General features: G+C 35.4%; 1 protein-coding gene across 1 annotated transcript in view; it reads right to left on the bottom strand.

The window, feature by feature from the left end:
- Positions 1-923: 923 nt before the first annotated feature.
- LOC150083025 (DNA-dependent protein kinase catalytic subunit-like) overlaps positions 924-24,238 on the bottom strand; it is a 266,817-nt gene continuing 243,502 nt past the window's right edge. Inside the window, exons 18-20 of the mRNA XM_090378358.1 lie at positions 13,027-13,096; positions 8,786-8,940; positions 924-1,102 (exon numbers count right to left, since the gene is read on the bottom strand). Of these exons, the coding sequence (XP_090234484.1) occupies positions 924-1,102; positions 8,786-8,940; positions 13,027-13,096 (404 nt within the window). The remainder of the gene's footprint in view (positions 1,103-8,785; positions 8,941-13,026; positions 13,097-24,238) is intronic.

Below are 24,238 nucleotides of genomic sequence, written 5' to 3'. Positions count from 1 at the left end.
CATCATATTTCTTTGTCACCTTACTAAAGGACATTGTTAATTACCTTCATAAAATAGAAGTAAAATTAAAGGACATTCTAATATTACAGAAAAATATGCTGTTTCCCTACATTTCAACTTCCACACATGTAATGCACAGATTAGCAATACCTGATGGCCTATTGTGTTATTAATAAAAATAAGCAGACTGAATTTTTAAAATATCTGAATTTAACAGTCTTACTCCTTTTTTTTTTTTTTTTTTTGTAAAAAAGATGGAGAGAAACTATATTATAACAATTTTCAAAATTTTAAAAAAGTTAAATTGAGAAACTTGATTTTAAAAAAAATGTAAAATGTAGCCATCTAGTTTTAGGTGTGTCCAAAAAAACAGATTCTTCACCATAAAGCTATAGAGAGGTCTTGGCACATTCTTTCCACACACTGAAAAAGCATATGAAGTGAAACTGTGTGCAGAATTTCTCTGTACTTTAGTTTCATTTTTGTTGTAATCTTTCAAAATTAATATTTTCTGTTGCACACTGCTGGCTGCCATGATCTTTGGGGTTAAAGGGGTTAATTATAAATTTAGTACCAATAATCCAAATGAAAATATTATTTCATGAATTTAAAAAAAAATGCTTTCTATAAAAAAATTCTAAGATAGTTAAATTATAACAATGCTTTGAAGGAATCTGATGATAAAAAAGAAATGGGTATTATTCAGGTCTGATATTAAAATATAAAACTTCAATTAGTAGCATATGTTTACATGCAAGATGGTTAATAAATTCATCACCTGTATTAGATGTAATGCACTGCTTCTAAAGAGACAGTATATAAATTCACAGATAGAAAATAAAAATTAAAGAAACTATAGATTTGTTAAATATATAAAAAATAAAATATAAAATCTGTGAAACTATAGATTTCTTAGAATGATCTCACCGATTAAAATCTGCCACTTCCTTTAAAGAATAAAAATATTCCGCTTTGCTGTTAATACTTATAAAAGAATTTAAAATGGAGCTGATGTTCTGTTTTGAAATCTTTCTTAGAAAAAATATCAAACTGTTAAATAAATTAGTGCTCTTTGTGTCTTGAGGTCTTTTTCTCAGGTCATCTGCAATAATAAATGAAAAAGTAGTCATACTGCAAAAATAAATTCTCAAAATTTGAAAAAAGTTAAATTAAGAAACTTGATTAAAAAAAAAGTTCCAAAATGTAGCCATCTAGTTTTTCTACAATCTCCAACAATTTCAAAGTTTACTATCATATAATAATAAATCATTTATTACTGATATACAGCAACCACCTGATTTATAAACACCATGCATTTCTGAAATTTCTTGTAATATCTTTATTACAATACAGAAGGTGGACTGCATTTGAGAAGCCACATACGTATGGGCTTGCACTTCCAGTCTGATGTTGCAGCGACTGTTCCCATCAGTTTTTCCGATTATGGAATATGTTTTCCTGTTGTGCTGGTGCAATTACTGTACTATCATCTATTTGCATTTCATATGAACAATCTGCAAATGGCAAACAGCATCTTAGTCCTCTAAAACACCACCTACTTTTTTTTTTTTTTTTTTTTTTTTTTAGTCTTCATTCAGTCAGACATTGTGGCATGCAAACATCAAAATGTTTCCAATAAAATAATGTGACACTTCACTATTGTTTCAATTAAAAATTATCACAGGATGTGATCACACAAATATACCTTGGGTATATTTACAAATAAATATACCCATTCATAAATACAAATAAATACTAAAATCTGTATTGTTATGCCCATTATAACAATCTGATATCCAACTATCTGCTAGGATCTAATAAAAATATAAAGCAAATATATAATGATATTAACAAGACAAAAAATTTCAATATTAAAAAATAAATAGATAAGAAAGGAGCATATGGACAATCAGGGTTCCACTGTATCTGCATTCTTCTACATATAGGATATTCATGCCACTACAAGTATTAACAGTGGCACCATATCCAGCCACCAACAAAGTCTATATTTAGGTCCCCAAATAACATGGAAAAATCAGCAAATCAAGTCAGTAACTTACCATTGCATATCCTTGGTTTCAACTGTGCAGCCAAAAGAAAGATTTTATGGATTGACTGTCTACTGCTTCTGGAAGCAACTGACAGTCAATCCATAAAATTTTCTGGACTTCAATCATAATATTTGCCACAGGAGAAGCACTCAGAACAAACCAATGTCTAGACATCCAAATGTTGTAAAAAAAAAAAAAAAAAAAAAAAAAATTCATAATTTCTTATACAATTTATATAAAAATACAACCAATTTTTTTTTTTTTTTTATGCAAGCTCCTCTGACCAGTTAGTTACAAGTAAGTGTCCTGATTAACAATTTCCCTTACACAAGCCAACCCACACTGCCTATAAACACATTAGAGAACGTGTAATATTATGAAGTAATCTGATGAGTTAACAATCTTGAACTGTAAAACAGACTCGGCCTAATAAACCAAAAACTATTTAAAGGTAATTAAAAAACTAGGTTATAATGAGATGCCAAAGCCCTGAAGGACTATAAATACTTTACAACAAGATATTGCAAGTTAAGAAAATAAATTATAGAAAAAATAACAGAAATGAATTGAATAACAGAAATGACAGGCCTAAAGTGAATGCCATTAGACTGTCTGGTTACACTAAATCTACAGTATGGTTACACTAAATCTATAGATGATTTTCGAAGCAACGTGGATCACCTGAAGCAACCATAACCCCCCCCCCCCCCCCACTCCTTCCCAACAACTCTCTCTCCGCCAAAACCTGAGATAAAGACCAAGGAGGAAACTTAAGCTTGAAAACACTGCACTCTCCCAGTTCCATTCCTCTTCTTCCACTTACAGGATCCCCACTTCAAAAAAATTTGGAGAGGCAACAAATTCAAAATACACTGTCTAAGAATGCGACAGTCCAATGAAGTCTTGCCCTGCAAGACCAAGAAGAATACAAAAAATAAAAACTAAGCCCTCAGGACAAGCCATATCAGGAAAAAGACATATCATAAGGTAGTTGTGGCATATCACAAGTTAGCTGTCACTACCTGAGGTCTGCTATAAATAGACTATCCAAATAAAGGATGTATGACAGAAAGAAATGTCTACAGCTAAAATATATCCTATAGATATTCTGTGCAAGCTCCATTATTGAGTTATAAAATTGTATTAGTTAAGTAATTTTTCAATAATTTGTCCACATTCGTCCAGTTTTTGATTTCACCACAGAAGATAATGGTTATTAAGGCCTTGCATATAACTACATGTTATGTAAAACTCGACTTATGTAAGAAGTCCTGGAACATATCTCTTACGAATGTTTGGGGACTTTACTCACTGATCCAATATCTCACTGATATTGGATCAGTGAGATTCAATTTTCTATTTTAATTGCATTATTTCTTCAAAGTTGTATACAGACAATTAACTGCAATTAACTACCTCTAAAAGAAAGATGTCAAGAGTAGTGAGGTCACTACTGGTGAGAGTGTTTATTTGATGGATACTCACCATTCAATCTGCTTGTTTAAGAATGCCTTATTTAAAGAATGATGAATTTTGTAGAAAGGTAAATGTGGTAACCATCTTATTGGAACCATTGCTTTGCTCATTCTGAATAACATACCAATGGAATGTTGTTCAGAATGAGTTTTAGGAACATTTTTTCAGTGTAACATGTTTCAACATGTTTCAGTGTAAAACGAGCATGGACAAACTAACTAGCTTCGCCAACAGCAGTGTCCCTATCATAACACTTGTATCATTTTCCACACGTGTCACCCTTCCCCAATGCAGGTTTTTGATGATCCAATAAGCATGAATTACCAATAACATATACCTACTAACATCTAGTAACACAAAATATTGCCTAATCATTGAATGTTATGTTATATTGTGTTGTGTTGTTTGGTTTTTAGGAGCATTAACAACTAAAGCCATATTGCTCCGTGGATATGCAGTGATCATTCCCTGACCTTTCCGCATCCTCCATATTTTGTGGTCACAGGCTCGAACCCCAATCTAATCAAGAAGCATGTGCAATGCACTGCTGCTCCTGCCCATCGAGGCACCCTAATCATTGAATATGATCAAAAAAATAACACCACATCTCTAATACAGGTCTGGAGGCCTCATTTCAAGAAGGATGTAGAGCTGCTGGAACGAGTACAGAGAAGGGCAACAAGATTAGTGAATGGAACAAAGGGGTGCTCTTACGAAGAAAGGCTTAAGTTTTGCAAATTACAGTGTCTGGAGACTAGGCACCAGCGAGGTGATCTGATAGAGGTGTATAAAGCCTTGAATGGTTTGAGCATGCTCAATGCTGATGGGATTCTTCCTCTAGCTCAGAATAATCACCTGAGAGGGCATAAATTCAAATTGAGGAAAGACAGATGTAGGATAGACGTGCGGAAATTTGCCTTTAGCCAGCGGGTGGTTGGTTGGTTGGTGGAACAGACTTCCATCCCTTGTAGTGGAGGTTGATAGCCTAATAAGTTTAAGGCTCAGCTGGACAGGTATTTTGAACGAACAGAGGGGTGAAGTGGAAGTGGGTTTTTTTTTTTTTTTTTTTTTTGGCTGATGCTGCATAAGCTTGCTTTCTTGCATCAAATGCCTCTACTAATGCTAATGCTAATAACAACTATTAGCAAAACTCCTTCCAATGATCCACATCATCAGAAGGAATTTTGCAAACTGTACAGTCTGTAAATCATGTAACTTTGTTAAGGGTGGAAATATTTCTTCAGAATTTGCAATACCTCCAGCAGCAGCATTTTGTTGATTTATTTGGGTTCCCACCCAATATCACCGTTGACATTAACTTGCCAATTGAACTTCTGGGTGGCCATTACACAAATAATATATATTTAAAATTAAATTACATTAGACACACAGAAATTCACTGTTGTATACAACTTTTATAGCATGCCGTAATAAAATTTTAATATTTCTTTTTTATCACTTGCAGTTATAACAGAACATTTTCCTTGCATGAAATAAAATTATATAACATTAAATTAATATATATATATAGATTTATTAACAATTTATTAATTAACTAAAATTAATCAATTAAATATATTAATAAACATATATGCAGTCACTCCTTGGCTTACGTAAGGGCTGCATTCCGTGGAACTCTACATGTCAGAATTTCCCTAAATGCTTATGCAGCACTCGCAAATTTGATTGAAGCAAAAAAGAAATGTTCAGCAAACATGTAGTTAGAATTATTTATTAAATTTTTCTTTTTTATCTCATGCGCAGGAAAAATGAAAAAGTATAAAAATTTACAAAAATTTCAAAAAGAGAGAGGAGATAGGCATAACGTCAGCAAGTTTTACCTTTCGAGCATCATTGCTAGAATTAAATCTCCGGCTGATAAGCATGCTGCTGTGGAAGTTAAGAGCTGTCAAGATTTAGGAGGAGTTTTTTCCAAAACATTACAAAATTTCTCTGCAGCTGCAGAATTGGCACTGGCGACTTCACCGCATACTTTAATGTTTTGGAGACCAGCGCAATGCTTGAACCTATAAAACCACCCGTTGCTTGCCATGAACTTGGCTTGGGGTTTGCCATACTTATCCTTAATACTGTATCTTCATAAATACTTCTTGCTTTTGCTTGAATGGCCATCGGAGTCAGGGGCACTTGCTTCTGAATCTGATTTTCCATCCATATTATTAATAGCTTTTCCACCTTCGATATAGCACCTGAATGCTATTTTGTGATCACTGCTGATCTTAAATGCATTGATCCTTTAACATGTTATTTTATATGCACACTGTCCCTTAAAATAGAATTCACTGTTGAAGCAACGAGACCTAATTCCATGCAATAGATGACAAACTTTAACTTGCTTCATACTTCCTAATTAATCATCTTCATTTCTAAATCAATTTCGTTTTGTTTCCCAGCACTGCCAGCACTTGCCCTTTCCATTGGTCCATTTCCCTTCACCACTGTAATAAGTAAATAGGAATGAAGAAAAGATTCTGAAAATTTATTTATGTTTTTTATATGATTGAAGAGTTCAGTGAAGGGGAACTCATTTCACCATAATACTGCAACTTTTTGTAAAAACCCACAGAATTCCAGTTATCGGTATGTCTGTCCAGTTATTGGGAATTTTGCAAATGCAATAAGATCGATTTTAATATCCATTTATAATAGATTGCGCTAACAGAAAAGCCCAATAAACCGGAAAGTGCATATTCTTTTTGTTGTTTTATGGTTGTGACCTCCAGAAATGTGTTTCAGAAAACTATCACAAAGGCATTCAAAATTTATTCGTATAACAGAACATATGTAACGATGAAAGTGTAGTGCAATCTCCATTACAAATATGACCTTTTAGAGAGATAAACAGCTTAGTTATATAGTGAAAATTTCAACTTCCGAGGTCTTGGAACAAATTATCAAAAAACAATGCGTTATTGGGTTCGCATTACGATATTGTAATGTGAACCATTTATTCCTACAAGATGCAAAATACGTTTCCACAATTTTTTTTTTTTTTTTAAAGTTGCGCCAGCCGGCAAAAACTTACGTAAAATCTAATTTCCGTAAGTCGAGTATTACGTAAGCTGGGGAGTGGCTGTATTGTAAATTTAAATTTTGTAATTTTTTTTAAGTTCAAATTTTACCTAAATAATGGCTGTTATAAGATCTACTTTCAATACCAAGTCCAAGGACATCATGACACAGAGAGAAATCTTTGGTGTGAGTCATGAGTTCATTGCCTATACAGCCTTTAGCATACATTCAAAGGTCAGTCTAAAAGAAAAACCAAGATCAACTGACAAGCGTTTTCTTTGCACCTGATGCAATACCAATCTGAAATTAAAACCTTGTACATTACAAGAAGAATTTGAGTCACTGAAGAAATGGGTGCTTGCCCTAGAAAAAAATGTAACTGGGAGAACGTCAGGGACTTAATTATCTTGTTATCCAACAAGAAAAGAATAGCCAAGTGCATACTGCTCTGGTTGAAGGAAATTTACTTTTATGGGAGATTCTATTGTCAAGGAAATAGGTAGCATTTTTTGTAATAAAGATAGGTGGACCATAACAAGGGTGTGCTTGATTTTAAAAGGGGCAAAGAGAGCATTATTAGTCATGTCAGAACTAACAACTAACAACATTAAAAAAATATGACTTGCCTATTTGTTGGAAAAATATAGATCCGTGCTGAAAAAATGCCAGAAGTTAGATCAGAATGTGTCTGAAATTCTGCCCAGACCCAATAGGGATTACATGCTGAAATAGGAAGGATTATATGATTATATTGTGAATTAACTCAAAGCTTGAGGGACTCTGCAAAGCTCCAGAAAGGGCGGGGAATTTTTATTGGCTGTAGCAGAAGGGTTTTTTGGCAGTATCATTGAGAATACCTTAAGGGTTCAGGGAAACTGCTAGTTAGGGGAAGAGAAGGGAACATGTTGGAATCACTGGAAAGATCCTAAAATGGATTGCAGGGTAGATGGAGGGCAGGAAGAATAGGATGGTGATTAATGGATATTCTTCAGATTAGTGTAAAGTCAGAAGGATCAGTTATTCGACCACTGCTGTTTCTGATTTTCATAAATGACATCGACAAAGGGATAAAGGGTATGATACCAAAATTTGCAGATGACGTAAAGATTGGGAGAGTCATTAATGATCAGCGCCAAGCAGCGCTTCTTCAGGATGACTAGATGGGTTCAGAAATGGTCTGAAAAGTGGCATATGTTTTAATGCATCAAAAAGCAAAGTCGTACACTGGCTAATAGAACCTAAAAATAGCTTTTACATTTCATGGGGTTGAATTATAAACAGGAGAGTAAAAAAGGGATCTGGGAGTAACAATAAGGGCAGATGGGAAAGTTTTCTGAGCAGTGTAAACAGGCCAGAAAAGCCCAAGGTATACTGTCGATGATTATCGGACAATATCCTGTAGAGATAGGGAGGTCATAGTATCACTGTATGAAGCAAATATAAAAGTCCATTAGAATACTGTGTCCAAGTATGGGGATCTCATCTGAAAAAAAAAAAAAAAAAAAAAAAAAAAAAGACATTGAGCTGTTTGAAAGCGTCCAAAGGAGGATGACTCGCATTGTAAGGACAGCAAAAGGGCAACTATATAGGAAAAGACTTCAATTACGCAGGCTATAGAACTTGGCAAACAAGCATCTTAGAGGGGACCGGATCGAAGTTTATAAGGGTCTGAGAGGAGTTATTAAAAATGAATAAAGGCAAAATTTTCAATGTTATAAAGAATTCCAAAACTAGGGGCCATAAATTCAATTTAAGAGGGGAAAAGATTTAACCTGTGTAGGTAGTTGAGGCTGACAGTTTGAAGAAATTCAAAGGTCAACTGGACAGTTACTTATGTGAGGGGGAGAGGAAAGTTCATAATTTTTATTTTCTTATCTTCTTTTTTTTGGCCAGTGGTACAAAAGCCTGAGGCTTCCTTACACTGCATGGCTAATACTAATACTAAATCACAGAATTTAAAAAAAAAAAAAAAAAAAAAAAACACTTTATTGTAAAATACAAAAATTTGCTTTCATTTGTTAGACAATTACAAAATTGACTAAATAAAAATATTAATAGTTAGTTCAGTATCTTCTTCTTTCAGTGCCATCTCTGAGTTCATAGGTCAGCAATCACTTTTTTCAAGTGTGTTGCCAGTGCAAAGTATTTCAGTATATCTAAACAAATTATTTTATGTCATCATATAAAATGTGTAATATTCTTTTATTTGTTTCTATGTAACTTACCTGTAAAAATATCGGATGGTTGAAGCAGGTTCTCTCCAAATATCCATGTGTAACAATCTAGTGCTGCTAAAAGGCCATCCAGCCAACCCATTATATCATTTATTGTCAAAGTATGAAAAGAATCAAAAGCCTTACAAGGAAGTGCAGTCTCACAACTATAAAAAGTAACAAATTCTTATGTTATTACAGCTGTAGTAATCATAAGATGCACATAGCTATCTTATAAAAATAAATCAAGGTTAATATTATTAATTTTATTACCACAGAAACTTACACAGTGCCAAAAGCATAAACCTGCCCCAGTTGAAGTTGTCACTGCATGCTGTACAAAACAGGAGTGATGGTCAATGTCACATAAGATTCAGTCATTCATGCCTTAGATACTGTTTATAAAGTATCTACAAGCAATTATATCACATAATAACTAGCAGAGTATAATAACCGGTGAAGAAGGGAGGATTACCAGGTCTCATCAGCTGCTTAGCCACCATACAGCATCAATATGCAGATCTTGCAACAGATATTCCAAATACCCCCCCCCCCAATCAATGATGTAAGGTAACACCACGTTAATGACAGGAACGTTCTGATACTAAAATCATGGGGAAGGAGGGAGAGGGAGAGAGAGAATTATCACAATAAAAAAAATAATATACAACTACAAAAAAAAATTAAGTTAAACACCATGTACTGTACACCAGTGGTCTCAAACTGGCGGCCCATGGGCCGCATCCGACCCCCGAAGCATTTTACACGGCCTGCAAATACATTTCAATTATGTATTAGTTGTAAATACGGTGCTTATATTCACTTTCATTTTGTTTTAAAAAAAATCCGGCCCGTCAGCTGCTTTCAGATCATGCATTCGGCCCGCATGCAATTTGAGTTTGAGACCACTGCTATACACAATCAAAATATTGCTGTGTTCTATATATGTCATGTTTTACCAGACAACAATGTGCGTACACTTTCTGAATAACACTACCCATTGTAGCATATGTATTTGACAAGGGTTCATGGAACAAAACACTGAAGAGGTGTTTCTTCCCTGATTTCTAAATCAACAGACCTGAACCACATAAGGAGTTTAGGGGTTAATCTTGTAGATGGCAGCTAATGCCAGAATCCTTTATGTTTTACCAGCTGAGTAGAGTCACAAATACAGCAACAAAAACAGTATTTCAAATACAACAAAAGCAACTGTTTCAGTGGTACTGCCACTTCACCTTACATACTACTGCAATGCTTTTACAACTGCTATATCAGTATTAACATAGAAGTTGTCAAAAGAAATGCCTTTATGAGAGAAGTACACTGTTGAAAATTCATTACTCTTGAGAAAATAACGAAAGTCTCAAGTGTTGTGAAAGGCATGAGGTCAGAACTAACCATTAAAATTAAATTAAAAACACTTGACTGATGGTTTTAAAATGTTGAGAAACTCTGCAAGGTGAGAAATTCTACATTCAAAACACTGGGTATCCTACTGAGGAGATTCCAAGACAGGACCTGGAACATATAATTTTTATCATATATTAAGATTCTTTGTTAGGGTCTTTTTTTTTTTTAATTTATATATATATTTTATACAATAAACCCTCAATACTTGACAATGCATATGATTCTAGAAATTGGTGAGAATATTGAAACAAAAAGGTTTTAATTGATTTGATTTTTAAGTGCACAGCTAACTTAGGTCATGGCACACCAGGTCCAAGAATCAAAAACATTAAAATTCAATAACAAAAATAAAAAATAAATAAAAAATAGCATATCTAAAAACAAGTAAAGAACTATAAGCATATATGATTTCTATAAAAAATATATAAAAATATTTATTTAAGTTTATACATCCTAAAAACTGAAAAATTTCAGACAGTGCCTTTGTCACAAAATCTCAAAGAGAATGTAAGGCTCAGTCATATGGCTAAAAGTGCTAAAACAAATTCATTTTAAAAAAATTAGGATAGTCAATAAAATGTGTTTTATGGTTAAGATGGTGTCACAGTGCTCACATATAGTACAGTCATCTTCCCTTAGAAAAAATGAATATGTAAAAAGACTGTATATAATGAGGAGTGGAGCTGAAAGGACTGTCATCCTCTTTACAATTCCTGTGTGGATTTGACTGCCATTGTTCAATTACAGGCTTAATCTGGTGTAACTTGTTTGAAGCTTGCCATGCTATGAATACTGCCACTGGGAAAACAGTTTCTTTCATATTATTTACTAGTACGCTGTATAGAAGAATGATCAAGGGACAAATGGGCAAGGGTTATTCAGAGTTGCTGCCAATTTGGCTGCAATTTCAGCAAATTCTGCAATTTCAGCTAGCAGGGATAAGGAAGCACTTAATCATTGTATAAGGCAATGGTCAAGCCACAACTTGAGTACTGCATACAGGTCTGGAGGCCTCGTTTTAGGAAAGATATAAAACTAACGGAATGAGTACAGAGAAGGGCAATGAGACTGATGAGGGAAACAAAGGAGTGATATCATCAAGAAAGGCTTCACGTCTGGAAATTGCAGCATCTAGACACTAGGCACCTAAAAGGTGATCTGTTTGAAATGTTTAAGGCTTTCAATGGACTGAGCAAGATCAATGCTGATAGGATTCTTCCTCTTGCTGAGATTATACATGTTGGGGGGGGCACAAATTCAAACTGAGGAAGGACAGTCACAGAATAAATGTGCAGAAGTTTACTTTTAGCCAGTAGGTGGTTGATAGTTGAAATAGTCAAGCTATTAGAGGGAATGGATAGGTGAAATGGAAAGGATTTGGTTTTTTTTTTTTGGTTTTTTTTATCCTTATCTAAAGATAAAGCTAACCTTTACAATGAAAATTTTTTGTTAAATCTACTCATACAATGCTATTAGGCTAATGAGAGCATCACTGGACTCAGGAGAGATTCCGTTGGACTAGAAACGTCCAGTGTATTTCCAATGCATAAGGCAGTTCTAAGAATGTAGTTGGAAATTATCAACTGGCCAGTCTAACTTCAGCAGTAAGAAAAATCATGAAGAATGATCAAGGATGGAATTCAGGATCATTTAGATAGAAATGGAATTCTGAAGGATAAACAGCATGGTTTTGTAAAGAGAAAGTAATGTTTAGCAAATCTGGTTAGCTATTTTTTTGCTGCTGCTGTAGAAGTTTGCTTTCTTGCTTCATTTGCTCCTGTTAATGCTAATAAATAACAATAATAAACAATATATCATAACAATAATAAACAAATTGGGAAAATGGGCTGAGAAGTGGCAACTGGAGTTAAACATTGACAAATGCAAAGTACTGCATATGGGTAGCAATAACCAAAGAGAAATGTATCAACTGGGTGGTACTACACTCAGGGAAGTGGAAAGTGAAAAAGACCTGGGGGTAATTGTGCAGCCAAATATGAAGTTTGCTGAGCAGTGCAGAGGGGCTGCCAGGGCAGGATGTGGAGTCTTGGCAATGCTATATAGGAATTTTGCTAGCAGGGACAGGGAGGTGATAATCCCATCATACAAGACAATGGTCAGGCCACACCTAGAGTACTGTGTACAGGTCTGGAGGCCTCATTTTAGGAAGGATGTAGAGCTGCTAAAACGAGTACAAAGAAGGGCAACATAATTGGTGAGAAAATTGGTGAGATTGCCAAGAAAGGCTTAAGTTCTGCAAATTGCAGTGCCTGGAGAGTAGGCACCTGCAAGGTGATCTGATTGAGGTGTATAAGGCCTTGAATGGGTTAAGCAAGCTGACTGTTGATGGGATTCTTCATCTTGCTCATACTAAGAACCTGAGGGGGCACAGTTTCGAGCTGAGAAAAGATAGTTGTAGAATAGATGTGTGGAAATTTGCCTTTAGCCAGCGGGTAGTTGATTGGTGGAACAGGCTTTCGTCTTTTGTCGTGGAAGCTAAAAGCCTAAATAAATTTAAGGCTGAGCTAGATGTGCATTTGGAACGAATGGAGGGATGAAATGGGAGGTTTTTTTTTTTTTTTTTTGGCTGATGCTGCATAAGCTTGCTTTCTTGCATCATATGCCTCTACTAATGCTAATACTAATTATCTGAAAAGAACATTCAAAAAATGGGAAATTGCACAAACCAAAAAACAGTTTCATAGTGACATTCACTAGGGGGGGGGGGAAATTGCACACTATAGAAAAAGACTTTTACTGCAAAGTAAAATAGCCAAATGTGATAAATTACAATAAAGTCAAAATTATAACTGAGAAATAAATTTCTTTGAATTACTTACTTCTTAATAATGTAAGTCTTTCCATTTTCTGTCAGCAGCCTGCTGAAATAACTTGCCACATCACTCGTTCCTAAAACAAAATTTTATTTTGATATACTTTAGTATCATGACAGAAAAACAAGGGAAAAAAAAAAAAAAAAATTTTAAACTTTTTTTTTTTTTTTTTGAGTGTAAGTGTGTGTGTTCAGCTATATAAACACACACACACTGCAGGTTCTTCAATACAGTATCAACAAATTGTATATATGTATGTTAGCAGATATATTCTCTTAAAATCCTATATCATCTAACAACTGTGTTTAAAAAAAAAAAATAGTCATTTTTAAGTGTTTTCACATGTGCATAAAATTCCTATTGCCTTCTCACATCATCCAACTCCAACAACTTCCAATGGACAGATTTTTGCGAAATTTTATATTTGGTTCTTTCAGAAAGTTGTGTGGAACCAAACCAAAATTCATTAAAATCACGCAAACTGTAATTTGCTCTTTCATTCATATCACACAAGCTATCTACAGGGTTTTTGTTTGTTTTTAGGAGCATTAGCAACTAAGGCCATATTGCTCCGGGATATGCGGTGCACATTCCCTGACCTTTCCGCATCCTCCGTATTTGGTGGCGACAGGCTCGAACCCCGGGCTAATCAAGAAGCGTGTGCTACGCACTGCTGCTCCTTCCCACCTGGCTACAGAGGCGCCTCATCTACAGGGTGTCTCAAAAATATTGGTACAAATGTTTAGGGAAGATAGGTAACATCTAAAGGAATGTGAAACCCATAACCGGAAATGTCACTGTAAGTCGGTAGACGGCACTGTTCATCAGTTCGCGAGAGGGAAAATTTCTGGTTTACTCATTCAAGCAGTAGTCACCGCACAAGAGCATGCATCAATATACGAACTGTGAGCTGGCAGACATGCACATGGTGTATGGATTAGCAAAGGGCAATGGACGAGCCGCTCAAAGAATTTATGGAGAACGCTTCCCAGAGAGACATGTACTGGACCACTGTTTGACCCATAATGGCATCAAAATTTGTGTGATCATGGGTCATTTAGAGGTAACAGGATTGGTGCAAGCAGACAACGTTCAACACGAACTCCCGCCATGGAAGAAAGTGTGTTGAATGCTGTCCAGAATAATCCTACTATCAGCACATGTGCCGTTGCCTCTGCCTTAGGAGTGTCTCGTTGCAGTGTACAGCATGTCTGGCACGACCATTCCTTACACCCCTTTCATCTCCAAAGGATTCAGTTACTGCTCTCCCCCCCCCCAAGATCATCCTGCACATGTGGCTTTTGCACAGTGGTTTCTCCAAGAAAGTGTTCAAGACTTGAATTTTCCAGCCTATGTTTTGTTCACTCAGGAAGGCTTATTCAATCAGCACAATGCTCATGTGTGGGCTCACGACAATCCATACGGTGTGCGCCCCCATGCCGCACAACATCGCTTCGCAATAAATGTGTGGGCAGGTATGGTCGGTGACTGCTTAGTCTGCCCATACCTGTTACCATCCCACATGAACTCCGCTAAATATCGGATCTTTCTCGAACAAGTTCTGCCAGGGTTACTTGACGATGTTCCAGTAAATGTGAGACGCAATATTTGGTTTCAACATGACAGGGCGCCTGCCCATTATAGAAGGTGTGTTCGTGACCATTTGAACAGGCATTTTGGGCGTCGATGGATTGGCCGTGGTGGACCCGTTGCCTGGCCCCCACACTCACCTGATTTATCGAGCCTTGATTTCTTTCTGTGGGGGGGGGCCTCAAATCTATTGTGTATGAATTGCCTGTGGAGACGGAAATGGATCTCGTGGCGAGACTCGTCTGCACTGCTACTACTGTCAAAGAAACTCCAGGTGTGTTCAACCGTGTCTGCCAATCCATGCTACGTCGGTGTCATGCATGCATCGCGTCTCATGGTGGAACCTTCGAGCATCTGTTGTAACATCATGAAATGCATCCATCTCGTACTCCATTGTTAATATTATGTCAAATAAATGTTTGCCACTAATTACTGTCTTGTGTCATTTCTGATTCTTGTGCCTCTGCTACTACTTTCCCGTGACGTTTCCGGTTATGGGTTCCTATGCGATTCACATTCCTTTAGATGTTACCTACCTCCCCTAAATGTTTGTACCAATATTTTTGAGACACCCTGTATACATTATAGCCAAAGCACTGGATATCATGTTGGTTGCTGAATGGGAAATAATGACAAATACACAGAAAAGAAACATTCTTGTCTAGGCACTGTTTAATTAGTTTTATATGCGCTTGCTTCTGTAAGTAATTTACTAAACATGTAAGTAATGAATTATAGCATTTGTTTACTATGTAATAAACATACATCAAAGCAGAAACATGAAATGCATATTTCAATTGATATTAAAATCTAATGTTGGTTTCATATTACAATGTGAGGTATGTATTGCGATATGTTTATTGTGTTAAACGAGTGAAGAGTGGTGAAATACTGATTTCAATTTTTATTAAATCTAGGAGAAAATAAGTAAAATACTATGAAGCTGAGTTGAGTGAATATAATGGTGAGGTAATATACAACAAACTGAAAAGAATTATTTTTATATATTATTATTTAATTATTAATAATTAATTGGTAACAAGTTGTTTATTTACTTTTTCACTTCTATTAGTCACAGAAAATAAAAATTCAATTAATTTAAGAAAAAATCGAATGTGCTGAAATTAATGCACTACTAGATTACCTAACTTGTTACACTTATGACAGTTTCGAAAATCAGAACAGGAGAGCACACTCTTAAAACAAGATTGACAGATGTTAATATATAAAAATGTATATGATATTATTACACTGAAAAATAAATAAGTAATGGAGTTTTTAAGTATGATTTTATTTTTGGCAAAAACCCACTCTGCTGTTCAGCTATAAAGTCAAATGAACTAATATTTTATATTTAAAAGAATAATAAAAAATAAATAAATATTTAAAAACATTCATGTAAATAATTTTTTAATTTTTATAAACTTACAAATTTCTTAAAAAAATAATAATAACCCTCAAGTGGAATGCATACTGTAGGTAAACTAACTTGAAAAATGGGTAACACACATTTACTAAATCATTATCAAATTTGGAACTGAGGTTTTTCCTTTGCATTTCCTGATCAAGCACAAGTGCTAAAGCATATCAGGACAGTGCAAAACTCCAGGTGAAACAAAAGCTTCCATTCCATTCTTAGAGAAATGAGCAACATAATTAATTACTTTCTGACACTATCCCATTCTGATGCTTTCTCTGCCTCCTATGTTATTTATTAAATATTACTTACCACAAAATATGTCATACCACTCCAATTTGTACAGCAGTCTTCCATGTGCAACTGTATCAAAAGCTATGCTGAAATCCAAGTATTAGATATCAAAATTATTTTTAGCATCCAGTTCCTTTGTGACCTCATCATAGTATCCAATCAAATTGGTCAGACAAAACTTCCCCTCAACAAACCCATGCTGTGTTTGAACTATTTCTGCTGTCATGTCTAGGTGATCCTGTATCACCTCTTTAACCCGTAACTCCATTATTTTCCCCGGGAGAGAAGTTAAACTAACAGGTCTATAATTATTTGTGTTACCCTTTGAACCCTCTTTGTGAATTGGGGATACATTTGCACATCTCCACTCCATGCAGACCTCCCCTGACTCTAAGGAGGCTCTCATAATTATGGCTAATTTTGCTTACTTCCCTTGCTGCCTCCTTCATTATAACTGGATAGATTCCATATGCCTGAGATGCCTCTTTTATGTTTAACTTCAACAATTTCTCCTCCACTTTGCTGTAAGTTATTACAAAATTACTTAGCTCCTGAGTTTGATAAACTTCTGGCATTCCCCTCCTTGAATAACTCCTTTGTGAATGTAGATGCAAAATACTCATTGTTTATCAGCTACTTGAGCAGGATCATCAATGCTAAGTGTTAAGTGAACCAATCTGATTCATCCACTTCCTTCTAGAGTTTACATAAGTAAAGAAATCTTTGCTGTTTTTCTTTGCATCCTTTGCCAAAGATTTCTCATAATCTGCCTTCATTTGCCTAATCTCCTTTGTGACTTGATTACATACTAGCTTATATCTGTTGTAGGCTTCTGTGTTGCCTGATAATTTATATGTATCCCATGCATTTTTCTTCTCTGCCACGAGCCTCATTAATTCAGTGTACATCCGTTTATGCCAGAACCTTGAACAGTATTTCTAGGTGGTATGAAAAGCCTAGTAGCATCCAAGATTAAATTCCCGAAGGCTTCCCATTTAGAATTCACCATTGGTAACATCATCAGTTGAACCCACTCTACAGAATTTAAAAACTGTCTGAGAACTCTGTAGTCACCTTTACGGGAAAAAAAAAAACCCTTCCCTTTACCCTTAATCGTGGTTACTTCTTTAAGTAAATCCCATATTAGTACACTGATCACTGTCACTTAGTGGTTCCTTTATCTGAAAATTCCTAATGCATGCATCATCACTGCTGATAATCAGATCAAGGGTATTACTCCCTCTGGTTGCTCCTCAAACATGTTGCTGTAGAAAACAATCCTCGAATAAATATACAAAAGTCTGGCTAGCGTGAAAGTGACCAATGCACAAGGTCCAGTCAACATCTGGAAAGTTAAAATCACCCATTACAAGACACTCTGATTTCCTGGCCCATTCTATTTCTCTGAAAAACTGTTCATTGTACTCATCAGCATCATTAGGCCTATAATATACTCCTACTTACATTTTCAATTTCCCAGTGTTTATGTCACACCAAACAGACTCAACATTGCACCGTCCATCCGTGTCTACAGGATGCACTTCCTTAGATTATATGTGTTTCTTAACTAACAGCATAACCCTCCTCACTTCCTACCCGGTCTGTCCTTTCTGTACACATTGTACTCCTCAAATTCTAATTCTGTTCTGCTTATATCTGTGTGACACCATGTCTCTGATATCCCAACAATATCTGCCTTTGATATCTGGAACAGCACTTCAAATAAATCAAATTTATTTACTATAATTCTAGCATTAGTGTACATGCAAGTATACATGCACTTTTCTTAATCTTAGTTACCCTAACACAGCCCATGTATTTACTTGTTCCATGATGACTCCCAGCAGCTCTTGAAATCTCCAGAAACTTGCTCTCTAGGCTTCTGCCTGTGGCTACCATTAATCTTTTAGTCTGTGAATCCCCTCAAACTAGAAGGTTTCCTAACCCACCTAACACTGCCTCGATAGTAACAGAAAATATTCTTGCACCCTTTCTATTTAAGTGGATCCCATCCCTGTAGAAGCAGTCTCTCATGTTAACAAGCACAGACCACACTGAAAAAAATTCTACCCCCACGAGCCTTGCACAATCTCTCCAGGGCCAAATTGATTGACAAGGCTCTCATCATATATTCTCTCATATATTCTCTCTTATCATATATTCTCTCTTATCAGGCAGAATTGCAGACACTTTCAAATTTAACCCGAACTTGTGACTTTTTTTCAGCATTGACTTGTACTTGTTAAGTAAATCTGTAGATCTCTCACTCTTAAGGTGATTAGTGCCGACGTGTACAACAATATCACCTCTTGTGCCCTTAAAAGATGATATCTGCTCTATGTCTCAACTATTGCCCCTGGCAGACATACAAATTATCGGGTGATATAGAAGACCTATGGTAGATACAAACTAGTCTACAATCAAGTCACTAAGGATGTTAGGCAAGATAACGCAGAGTATGAGAAATCTTTGGCATAGGATGCAAAGAAAAATACCATAGATTTCTTTTATTATGTAAATACTAAATGGAAATGGATGAATCACATGGGTCCAATCGATATTGATGGTTCAACTACCAATTATCCTGTTCAAGTCGCTGACAAGATGAATAAGCATTTTGCATCTTCACTCATGTTAAATTCTTTAGGGAACTGGATGCAATGTAACAGTTATTACAAAATCAAATTTTACCCTGGGGGTAAATGATTTTGTAATAACTGAGAGGAAATCGGCTAATAAATGAGAGGAAAGTAGAAGAGAAATTGTCGAAGTTAAATGTAAGAAAGGCACCTGGAATGGATAGGATCTATCAATTACATTAAGGGAGGCAGAAAAAGTAGGGAAGCAAACCCTTAGCCATAATTATGAGGGCATTCAAGAATTCAAGGAAGTCCCCGGGAAGACAGGAGATGGTTTAATGTACAGTCAGTTCTGCTATAATGCACAGTCAGTTCTGCTATAATGCACATTTTCACAATGATAATTTGCTCCAATGTGACTGATATATTAGGTAACAATGCGAGTATAACGTGAATTTTGCATTGGCTCATCATGATTTCATCTGAGAGTAACATCAGGTGAATGCAAAATCTGGCACCAAGCTGAACATAGCAACCTGTGTAGCAATACATAGAAGTTTACAAAGCTTAAAAAATATCAAATGTGTGAGAGCTATATTTTCCATTTACTGAAGTTGTATTAGTTGGAGACACACTGTTGTAATTTGCTGTATTCACAAGATAACACATGATATTGTAGACCGACATGTTTTCAGGAGCACATTTTTCTGCTTGAACAGAAACTTCATGAGGCATGATAGCATGAGCAGAGGAGCATATTTCTGGAGGTCACTGCCATAAAACAATAAAAACAATTTGCAGTTCCCAATTTATTGGGCTTTTCATTTAGTGCAATCTAATTATAAATGGGTAGTAAACTAGATCTTACTAAATTTGCAATAATGCTAATAGCTGGAATTCTGTGGGTATTTATGTTATTATGGTGAAATGTGTTTTCCCTTCCATGAAAATCTTCAATCATATAAAAATCATAAATAAATTTTAAAATCTTCTCTTCATTCCTATTTTTAAAGCTTCATAAACTTGTCTTACTTGTGTGTGTCCCGTGTTCACCGTTACTGATTGCTTATCTTTTTTACTGTTTTTAAATTTTACAATTCAAAAAAAAAAAAAAAAAAAAAATATCAGTGAGCAGAAATATCAATCAAGCCAACTTCATAGCTTGTCAAGGTGAAATGCTATATATACTGTAATGTTTATTTATTTATCAGAAATTTAAGATGTTTAAACCTGTGCTATCAATTTTATTAGGTTTCCAACTTTTTTTTTTTTTAGTGTTCTGCTTATCACACTGAACATTTTATTTGAGTGCTCTGACCCTATTCCTATTTTTCCCATAAGCCCTGTTGTTTTTAATGTGTGAAATACCATAAAACGGAGATTTTTAGGAAAACATGTACCACATTATAGCAGAACTGATTGTATCTTCAATTCATGAAGGGGGGATCAAAGAGTGACATGAATAATTACAGATCTGTTAACTTAACTTCTGTTCCAGGAAAAATAATGGAGTCACTAGTTACAAAAGGAACATATAGAGCATACAGACAGGGGTGCAGTTATACTACAATCACAACATGCGGTTGCCAACGGGTGATTTTGTCTGACCAATATTAATGGACATTAAGATGCAGTAACCAAGGAAACAGATGCAAAAAATAATTTTGGTATAATATACTTGGATTTCAGGAAAGTGTTTGATACTGTTACACAAAATAGACTGTTTTACAAATTGGAGCAGTGAAGCATTAAGGACAAGTTACTGCTATGGATAAAGAGATGGTTGTGTGTGTGTGTGTGGTGGGGGGGAAGAGATGTTATCGATGGACACTGTTCTTCGTGGACTAATGTTGTCAGTGGAGGCTCCAGGGGTTCGATGTTGGGTCCATTGTTGTTTTCTGTATTTATTAATGATATGGGTGAAGGTTTATCAGGCGTAATATCTAAGTTTGTAGATGATAAGATAACAGTAATGCCAGTATGCTACTTCAACAAGATGGAGAAAAATTAGGCAGTTGTGCTGAGAAATGGCAATTGAGGTTTAACATTGCCATATGCAAATGCTGAACATGTGTAGCAGTAATCCCAAATTAAGATACCAAATGTATGGCACTACACTCAAGGGAGTGGAAAATGAAAGAGACCTGGGGAGTAATTGTGCAGTCAAATATGAAGCTTTCTGAGCAGTGGAGACAGGATGTATCATTCCTTGTACAATGATTCCATTGTGCAAGGCAATGGTCAGACCACATCCAGAGTATTGCATACAGGTCTGGGCACCTCAATTTGGGAAAAATGTAGAGTTGTTGAACCAGGTACAGAGAAGGGCAACAAGATTGGGGAAGGGAAACAAAGGGCTGCTCTTACCCAAAGAAAGAGTTCAGTTGTCCAAATTGCAGGGTCTGGAGAAACACACTTGCAAGGTGATCTGATTAAGATGTTTAAGGATTTGAATGGACTGACCAAGAGGAATCCCATCAGCATTCAGCTTGCTCAGACTATGCACATGAGAGGGCATAAATTCAAATTGAGGAAGGATGGTTCAGAACAGATGTATAGTTGCTGTTTAGCCAGTGGGTGGCTGATCACTGGAACAAACTTCCATCTGATGTTGTGGACGTGGATAACTAGAATAATTTAAGGAAAAACTAGACAAACTGTTAGAGACAGATAGGTGAAATGGGCAGGGGTATTTTTTTTTTGGCTGATGCTGTATAAGCTTTCTTTCTAACATAATTTGCCACTACTAAGAGTAATCCCTATTAAAAATCCCATACTGTGGTTTCAGTATAATCCCATTCCTGTTATAATAATACAACTTATCAAATACAGTATATAAATAAGATTGAAAAGGCTGCTTTCCATTATTACAAGTATGAGAGACCAACTCTGGATAATATCTGAAATGTATCATTGAATTACAAACAAACAAGTTGTTTTTATTAAAACACAAATACACTTAGCTCATAAGTGGAAAAAAGTTGCAGATGATTTTGTAGGAATTCACTTTCAGTTATTACTGAAGATGAATACCTACAATTTTTTTTTTTTTTTTTTTTTACCTTTTATTATTATTTTTTAATACAAATCTGTCTTCGAGCCAGAATGTACTAAGAACATCATTCTGGAACATTTCTTCCAAATTAATAATAATTAAATTATTAAAATTGCACAAACAATTGTTAATATTATAAATATCATTATGAAGTACAAAGAAGAATATTTTTAAATTTTCTTCAATTATATGTAGTAAATGCAATTTACTTGATTTTCTAATATCTATGTTTTGGTTTGTTCAATTGCAAAAAAGAAAAAAAAAAAGTACAAGCTGCCTAGCCTATTAAAAATAGTTTGCGTTCTGAGACATGGGGGGGTGCAAATTGGAAGAAGGTCAAATGATTAATTAATGCTACATTGACTTTTCATGACTGACTTTAATTTCCTCTTGCATGTGTGTTCATGGGTTGATATTGACTTTTCATGACTGACTTCAATTTCCTCTTGCATGTGTGTTCATGGGTTGATACAAATGTCAGCTTACAAAAATAATACTTCTAAGGTCATACTCTGAGTGTAAATCATCAGTAATAAAGGAAAAAATAACATCAATAACAAAGTTGAACAGCATATTTTAAGGCAAAAACATTAACACAATTACATCAGAACTGTACAACATCAGAAATTCTACATTAGGTTAATAACAACAAAAAGAATCAAAAATGCTTGTAAAATTTTTTCAAAGGTATAATTGTGCATGATCCTGCTCAGGTTGCTGACAAAGTGAATAGATGTTTTGCATATAAGTTTAGATGTGAGGAATGGAATTTTTTAGGGATGGATTGCCAGAGCATATCAGATTACAGGGGACTAAATGATTTTGTGATAATTGAGAGGAAAGTGAAAGAAAAATTGAAGCAAAATGTAAATAATGTATCTGTAGTGGATGGGATATATCCAATTACATTAGGCGAGGCAGAAAAAAAAAAATGAAGTCAGCAAACAAACTTTCAGCCATAATTATGAGAGCATTGTTGGATTCACCGGAGGGCCCTATGGACTGCAGGGTTTGTGAATGTATTCCCAATTCACAAAGGGAATCAAAGAGTGGCATGAGCAATTACAGACCTGTTAGCTTGACTTCTGTTCCAGGGAAAATAATAGTCACCGGTGAAAGGAGTAATGCAGGACCATCTGGATAGGAATGCAGTCATACTGCAGTAGTTGCAGCACGGATTTGTTAAAGGGAGATCTTGCCCAACTAAATCTGATTGAATATTGTGATGCAGTCACAAAGGAACTGAATGCAAAAAGTAATTTTGATATCATATATTTGGATTTCAGGAAAGCTTTTGATACCATTGCACATAAAAGACTGCTATACAAATTGGAACATTGTGGCATTAAGAGTAAGTTACCTATATATATAGATGGATGGTTGAGTGGGTGAAGACAGGGAGTGGTTATCAATAGGCCCTGTTATTAGAGAAGTCCTCCAGAGTTAATTGCTGCATCTGATTTGTTTTCAATATTTATTAATGATATTGATATACTGATGAAGGCATATCAGGCTTGATGTCTTAGTTTATAGATGATACAAGGATTATTAGCAATTTCAGTAGTATATTACTCAAAATTGCCATATTATCATGATTACTGTCATTAACCAAAGTGGTTGGTGACTGGGTATGCTACTTGAAACAAGGCCTAGAAAAATTAGGCAGATGGGCTCATAAATGGATACTGAGGTTTAACATTGATAAATGCAAGGTACTGTATGTGGGTAGCAGTAATTCAAGTATAATATATCAATTGGGTTCTCAAGTAGGTGAATAATGAAAAAAGTTCTAGGGGTAATGCCCAGTCTGACAAGAGGTTCTCCGAACAGTATAGAAGCTACTAGAGCAGCTCATAGGATTCTGTCATGATATGTAGGAATTTTGCCAGCAGAAACAAGAAGACAATTATCCCATTCTATAAGGCAATAGTTAAGTCACATCTTGAGTACAGCATACAGGAAGCCTCATTTTAGGAAGGATGTGGATCTGTTGGAAAGGCTTCTGTTCTGCAAATTGCAGCATCTGAAAACTGGGAACCACACTCTGAAATCTAACTGATGTTGTTTGTTATTTGGTTTTTAGGAGCATTAGCAACTAAGGCCATATTGCTCTGGGGATATGCGGTGGTCATTCCCTGACCTTTCCACATCCTCCGTATTCGTGGTCACAAGCTAGAACCCCGGTCTAATCAAGAAACACGTACTATGCACTGCTGCCTAGCTATGGAGGCACCTCTGATTGATGTGTTTAGGGCTTTGTTGCACAGAGAACACATATGAACA

Source organism: Mastigoproctus giganteus, chromosome 7 (assembly GCF_048544385.1).
Source record: "Mastigoproctus giganteus isolate SK-2022 chromosome 7, ASM4854438v1, whole genome shotgun sequence".
In the NCBI taxonomy this organism is placed as follows: domain Eukaryota; kingdom Metazoa; phylum Arthropoda; class Arachnida; order Uropygi; family Thelyphonidae; genus Mastigoproctus; species Mastigoproctus giganteus.
The sequence above is the reverse complement of the archived record's forward strand: the minus strand, read 5'-3'. Positions and strand labels throughout refer to the sequence as shown.